This window comes from Peromyscus maniculatus, chromosome 1, assembly GCF_049852395.1.
Source record: "Peromyscus maniculatus bairdii isolate BWxNUB_F1_BW_parent chromosome 1, HU_Pman_BW_mat_3.1, whole genome shotgun sequence".
NCBI lineage: Eukaryota > Metazoa > Chordata > Mammalia > Rodentia > Cricetidae > Peromyscus > Peromyscus maniculatus.
Window position 1 is genome coordinate 24,708,106 of NC_134852.1, and position 7,027 is coordinate 24,715,132.

Here is a 7,027-nt window from a genome sequence, read left to right on the forward strand (position 1 = left end):
AAGAGGGCATCAGATCCTCTAGAACTGGAGTTACAGGTGGTTGTAGGTCACCATGTGAGTGCTAGGAGTTGAACCCAGGGTGCTCTGGAAAGAGAAGCCAGTGCTCTTAACCATTGAGAGCTGGCTCTCCAGCCTTGAATGGAACCATCCCCTGAACATGGGATCTTTGACTATGTAAGGGGAGCAGGATTCCTCTGCTTATTACATATTTACTGTGTGTGTGTGTGTGTGCGCGCGCGCGCGCGCGCGCGCGCGCTCTCTCCAGAGTGTTTGCCAAAGCAGGCGATGGAGGTCAGAGGACAAGGTGCAGGAATTGGTTGGTTCTTTCCTTCCCAAGGATGGGACTCGGGGATCAGTCTTGGCAGCAAGCACCTTTGCCTGCTGAGCCATTTCCCCAGTCCATCTCTCTGCCTCCTGACGGCAGATACAGTGTGACCAGCCTCTTCAAGCTCCTGCTATACCTTGACCTCCCTGCCAGGATGGACTGTGACCAAGAACTGCGACCAAAATAAACCGTGTCTCCCTTCAGTTGCCTCAACCAACTTTTATTCGACTGGGAACAGTTGGCAACACGGCTGCTTATCTTCTTGCAGTCTGAGCTGGAGAAGGGAAACCAAGGCAGGAGGGTAGATGGGAGACATGGAGGAATTCAGGGAGAGGTGAGGAAGAGGGCAGAAGGGCAGGGCAGGGTGCGTGCACAGGTGGATTCTGGGGAGGCACACCCCCTCACAGAGGCACCCTCTGGCCTGGCTTAGTGGCCGCAGGGACATCGAGGAAAGACCACAGGTCTGAGACATTTCAGTCCTTCCTGTCATAAGGCGGCTGCCAGGAGGTCACTGTGGAGAGAGAGGGGGATGGTCAGCTTGTGGGCAGAGGAAGGGGGACTATAAAAGGGGAAGAAGCACATCCAGGCATGGTGGCACATTCCTGCGGTCGCAGCAACCTCCTACCCCAGCCTCTCAAGTGCTGCTTTCACAGATGAGCCACTGTGCGCAGGGCTGAGGTGAAACTGACCAGATTCCTGGTGCAAAGCATGCTGGGAGTGGGCATCTAGTCCATGGGGTTTGGGAGGTGATACTAAGTTCCAGACCAAGGTACAGGAACTAATACAAGGTGGAGAGGATGTGGAGTGAGAAGCTAGGACTCCGCTCTGGCTGGGCCAGCCAGAGCTGCCCAGTAGTAGAGGCTGAGTTTGGAGCACACAAGGAAATGACAGGAAAACAAAATCAAAACAGCCTCGGCTCCACTGTGAGTTCAAGTTCAAGCCAGCTCAGCCAACCAGACAGAATTGACTCAAATAAAAAAAATAATAGCCAGGCGGTGGTGGCACATGCCTTTAATCCCAGCACTCGGGAGGCAGAGGCAGGCGGATCTCTGTGAGTTCGAGGCCAGCCTGGTCTCCAAAGCGAGTTCCAGGAAAGGCGCAAAGCTACACAGAGAAACCCTGTCTCGAAAAACCAAAAAAAAAAAAAAAAGTAGCTCAGTGGTGGAGCTCCTGCTGAGAACCCACAATGAGGGGCTGGGGATGTGGCTCAGTGGCAGAGCCCCTGCCTAGAATCCCCCAGTGAGGGGCTGGGGATGTGGCTCAGTGGCAGAGCCCCTGCCTAGAATCCCCCAGTGAGGGCTGGGGTGTGGCTCAGTGGTAGAGCCCCTGCCTAGCATTGTGTGAGGCAGAGAGAGCTCAACTCCCAGTACAAGGGGGAGAAAAAAAACAAACAAAACAAAAAAACCAGCTTGGCAGTGGTGGTTCACACTACCAGCACTACAAAGAGAGTTCTAGGTCAGCCTGGTCTACAAATCAAATTGCAGGACAGCCAGGGCTATTACAGAGAAACCCCATCTTGAAAGACCAAAATAAATAAATGTATAAATGTATAAAATCCAACTGCGAACGGCTGTGACTAGGAACAGGACTGCATTCCAGAACACACTGGATTGCACACTAGTCCCTGGGCTGTTCCTACACGGTCCAGTGCACCAGAAAACTGCTTCTGTCAAAGGAACAAAGGTGACCAGGGCCAGACTGCCAGGTCCTTAGCAGCATTTTCTTACTGTTAGATTCATTCATTGTATGTGTTGGTGTTTTGCCTGTCAGGACCCGAGTGCTCGGTGCCCATGGAGGTCCGAAGAGTGCGCTGGGTTCCCTGGAACTGGAGTGAGGAACCGTGAGCCGCCATGTGGTGCTGGGACTCGAACCTAGGTCCTCGGCAAGCGCAACAAGTGCTCTTAACCCAAACCATCTCTACGTCCCTGGCAGCCTTTTGAATTTAAAGACTGTCTCACATAGCCCTCCATGGCAGCAAACTCAGTGTAGCCAAGGATAACCTTGAACTCTTGATCCTTCTGGCCCTACCTCCAAAATGCTGGGATCACAGGCCTGCCCACAAGGCCAACTCTTCTGCTTTATGTTTATTTTGTTTTGTTTTTTAATGTGTATGCAGTGTTTGTCTGCATGTATGTCTGAGAACATTGTGTGTGCAGTGCCCTCAGAGACCAGAAGAGGACATCGGATTCCCTGGGACTGGAGTTACAGGTGATTATGACATGGTCTCATGAGGCCCAGCCTGGCTCCCAACTCATGGCAATCCTTCTGCCTCAGCCTTGGAAGTGCTCATTCCTGCCTTCCCCCGTGCTGGGGATTTTCAGGGGGAGTCGTATCACCCAGTTTCTAGAGCGCTGAAGCTGGAACTCTGGGCCTCCTGCGTGGCGGGCAATCACGCCACCAACCGAGCCACATCCTCAACCACAGCCTGACTTCCTGCAGCACCTTCCACTCCAGGATCAAGAAGGCCGCTCAAGGAAAGCCCCTCCCCCCATCACCTCCACGGTTCCACTCTGCAACCCCTCAGCTATGCTTCCTAAGCCCCACCCCCACCCACCCCACCCCACCCACCCCACCCCCGCTCCAGGGGCCCCTGGGATGTGGCCATTTCCCACTCTGCACTCGGAGAGTCCATACACAGGGCAGGATACAACACCCCAGGGTGGCACCCCCACCCCTCCCAGCAGCCCCCATACCCCTGCCTCCAGGGTTCACTGGCACTGAGCCAGGGCAGCTTTGATGGCGGTCACCAGTTTCCGAAACTTGCTTTCTGTATCCACGTAGCCATCACCTCTCTGAAGAGAAGAGAGGAGAGAGCTGAGCTGGGCCCCAGACACCAACCTAGGCCCTAAGCCGTGTGCCCCCGCCCCCCGATGAGGCAGGACACTGACTTACCTTCTTGGAGTGAACCAACTTCCCGGCTACAGTCACTTCAAAGAACCCGGTGACCTGGGGAGTCCCCTCGCCACACTGAGGAAAGAAGGCGTGGGGGGGGGGGGGGGGCGCTGAAATGTCCTCTCAGGACACCCTACCCGCCATGTCCCAAGAGTGTAAGTCAAAAGGACAGAGGATTGTCCTAACCCATCCCCATTCACCCCCAGTCCCAAGTGACAGAAAAGGGACCAGTGTGATTCCGTCCCCATTCCAAGACTCACAATGTCCAGGCATCCGGGGAACTCATGTTCTAGCTTCTCCTTGAGCTGGAGATACTGAAAACAGGGTATGGGAGGGAGTTGTTGGGGGCCGCATAGCCAGGCCGGGCAAATCCTCCCCGTGGTATACCCACCCTGGCCTTCAAGGCACTCCCGAGAAACCCCACTCACCTTGGGCTTGTAGCCTCAAGCTCCACTGGTGGGGAGAGCCAGGGTTGTTGCGGTCCACCAGGGCAGCATGGGTCCAGGCCGGCACGGGTGTCCAAGTGAGCCGGGCAACAGGACGAGATGAAGTGGGCGGGGGGGGGGGGGGGGGGGGGGGGGGGGGGGGGGGGACAGATAAAGAGGGGCCCAGGTGAGAATGCAGAGGAGGTGACAGAGGCCCTCGAGAGGGGAAGATATGTATGTCACCCACAGAGAAATGGGCAACGGGGCAGAGACCACACAGAGAGCCGAGAGGGGGCGAGGAGGCAGCGGGAGGGGTGGCAGAGAGATCACAGGATGACAACGGGGAGGGAAACCGAGGGAAGTGAATTAGGACAAAAGCTACCTCTGAAGATTCCCACCCACCCACTCCCCCGCCTGGCTGTCACTCGGGAATCCCAGCTCTCCCCAGCCCCCTTTTCTCTACTGCAGACCATTTTAGGCCTGGAATCTGGTGCAGCGGCCTCATGGGAGCCACGCATCAAAGCAGCCTTTTCGAAAGACAGCCTGAAAATCTGGGACTGGTCAGAGCCCTCAAGGGGTCGGGAGGATCACACACACTCGGCCACAGAGGACCAGGGAACCCAGATTCAATCTGTCATGGGACCTCAAGCGAGCCCGGCTTCATTCCCAGACTGGGTTTCGTTCCCTGTAAAATGGAGAGCTCCCTCAAGAGGCTTCAGGGATGGGGAATCCATCCAGCAGGCACTTTATTCATCACTTACTGCATGCTGGCTGTGTATCAGCTGCAGAAGAACAAGCCACCAAGAGAAAATGGCTGGCCTTTGTATGCCCGCCTCTCGCAGGGGCACAATTAGAGTGCTGACGAGTTAAATATCACCATCACCTGCCCCCTTCACGCTACAGAAGGGGAACTAAGGCCAGAAAAGGGGCGGGGTTAACAGCCCCAGCACCCACACATCCGAGGCCAGTAAGTTGTTTGTCTTCTGGTTTTTGTGGGGGGTGGGGGGGTGGCGGCGTGTTATACTGGGATCAGAACACAGGACCTGGTGCATTCCAGGCAAACACTGCAGCACCGAGCTACATCCTCACGCCCACTATCCAGCCCACACTACCCTTTTTCTCTTTTGGAAACGGGGAATCTCACTATGTAGCCCTGGCTGCCTCGAACTGGTTAAGCGGACCAGGCTGGCTTGGAACTCACAGAGATCCACCTGCCTCCGCCTCCGAGCGCTGTGACCGAAGGTGTGCACCACCACCGCCGCCACCACCACCGGTGGCTCAATTCACCCTTTTTCAAGTACACACTGCGAGGGGCGAGCAACTGCAACTCGCACTACAGTGCAGACACAGGGCATCCACGGAGTTCCCAACAGCGCTTATGTGCGCCACACCACGTATCCAAGTCTTCCCCACACCCCACAGGACAACCTCCATCCAGCCTTCTCTCACCTGGCGCTGCTCAGAGGGGGGCGGGGGGGAGGGAAACGGCCTGGCGGGAGGCCGAGGTCCCCAGAGAAACCCGATGCTACCTTTCCCCTCCCCTCAGCGCTGAGTCAAGCGTCCAAAAAGGACCCAAGCATCAGTTTCCACTTTCCCAAGGTGAGACGCCCCCGCTGTTAGATGCGGGGAAATCTGCCCCGAGCTGTTATTTCCGTCCCACCCACTTGGAAGCCCCTCCCTATGGAGGGGTCTGGGGTGCAGTCACCGTACTCAGCCAACAAGAGCGCGGAAGGGAGTCCCTGGCACAAAGGACCGGGAACAGAGAAAGGGGGAACCGTGGTCACCAGGACTTACCAATACAAGACTCGAACAGCGAGCGCCATGGCTCCAGATCGCATCCCCGCACAGAGCGAGGACCCGACCGCAGAGCAACAAGGACCTCGAGGTCTGCGCGTGGGGCCGTGCGCACAGCCCTACTCCCTCTAGAGGCGGAGCAGACCAAGTGCACGCGCGGGGTGGGGGGAGCAGGGTAGCGCGGAGACCGAGGCTCCAGGACACGGCGAGGGCTGTGACCACGGACGCGACCCCCCACGCGGAAGTCCATGCTGTTCCCGTGATATCCCGGGGTTGTCTCCATAGACGGCGTCTCTGGGACGAGTCACCTCCGCGCCCTTGGCTGTCCCTTCTCCGTGCTAGAATGGTTCAGACCGCAGGGCGGTGGCTCGAGGCAGAGAATTCGCTGAGACTGAAGTTCAGTTGCAGAGTGGCTGGGAGGGGCTGCGCCGGGAAATTGAGGCACACGACGCATGCGCCCCATCCTCCTTGAGGGGACCGGCAATTGGGGTGGGGTCTCCAGCCCTGACTGATTCTGGGTAGATGAACCCTCGGTCTGAAAAAGTGAAGCTGGGAGTCCTAGCGTGCACTTCGGGCCCAGCTGTCTCATTTCAGCCTGGCGGCTGGACCCCAGCGAAACCCCCAAAAGTGTGCAGCCTCTCTTTTTGCGCCTCCGCGCAGAAAGGGTACATAGAAAGTTTTGGAACGGAGCGTGGGCTGTAGCTCAGTTAGTAGAGTACTTTCCTAGCAGGAAGCCCTGTCCTCAGGACCACATAAGCTGCTGGCGGTGGCACAAGCCTGTAATCCCAGAATTTGGGAAGAGGAGAGTGAAGGGTTATGAGTTCAAGGTTATCCTTGCTAGTCTAGGCTGCGCGAGCAGTTGTCTAAAAGAGTTGCCTTTAATCCCAGCAGCCGAGAAATCTCTGTAAGTTCGAGGCCAGCCTAGGCTACATAGAGTTCCAGGACAGACAGGTCTACATAGAGAGACTGGCTCAAAAAACAAACAAAAAAATAACTGTGAAAGTGGACGACCTGATTTAAGGGTTTCGGACTCTTGAGCCTCAGTTTCTCCTAATGGAAGCTGGGCATATTCCCTCGCAGGAGATATTTGTTCACACAGAAATTATGTATTGCTCTCTAGTTTCTTGTCCTCCACACCCTATGGTTGCACATCCCCATACCCCTATAATCCCTCCCCTCCCAAGGATGGCTCATCAGGAGAGATCTTCATCTCACGCCTGACACCCTCTAACTTACAGTCACTAGTTACCCCCACCAATGGCCAACTCGGGTCCAAAGAAGGAAACGTCAGTCTCCTTCACCTGCCTCCCTTCGTCACCTAGCCTGCATGCGGGTGGTGGGCTTCGGTTCTCCCACGGAAGAATGAAATTTGAATCATTCATTTCCCCCTCGACCTCACAGGAGTGAGTTGGCAACAGAGGATTTCTTATGGCGTAAGAAAAATACACTTCCCTAAAAGGATGGTGTGTTCATGCACTCAGACTCCTGGAAAGACTCCGGAATCTGCTGTGTGTGCTGGGGAGAACTCAATAAAGATAACCAGAAACCTTCCTCTGTCCTCACTGGGCATCTCTGGCAGGCTAATTGCAGT

At 56.0% G+C, this 7,027-nt stretch overlaps 1 protein-coding gene across 2 annotated transcripts; it reads right to left on the bottom strand.

The window, feature by feature from the left end:
- Window positions 1-524: 524 nt before the first annotated feature.
- Window positions 525-5,574, bottom strand: Selenow (selenoprotein W). Of its 2 annotated transcripts, none has more exons than XM_006999030.3 (6): window positions 5,437-5,574; window positions 3,646-3,670; window positions 3,478-3,531; window positions 3,218-3,292; window positions 3,019-3,117; window positions 525-836 (listed from the first exon to the last, which is right to left on the bottom strand). In XM_006999030.3, exons 1-5 carry the CDS (start codon window positions 5,478-5,480, stop codon window positions 3,034-3,036), a joined length of 282 nt encoding a protein of 93 aa, XP_006999092.2. In that variant the 5' UTR covers window positions 5,481-5,574; the 3' UTR covers window positions 525-836; window positions 3,019-3,033. The 2 variants fall into 2 exon arrangements, with proteins under 2 accessions (XP_006999092.2, XP_076428133.1); XM_076572018.1 differs by lacking the exon at window positions 5,437-5,574 and adding an exon at window positions 4,404-4,423.
- Between the last annotated feature and the right edge of the window lie 1,453 nt (window positions 5,575-7,027).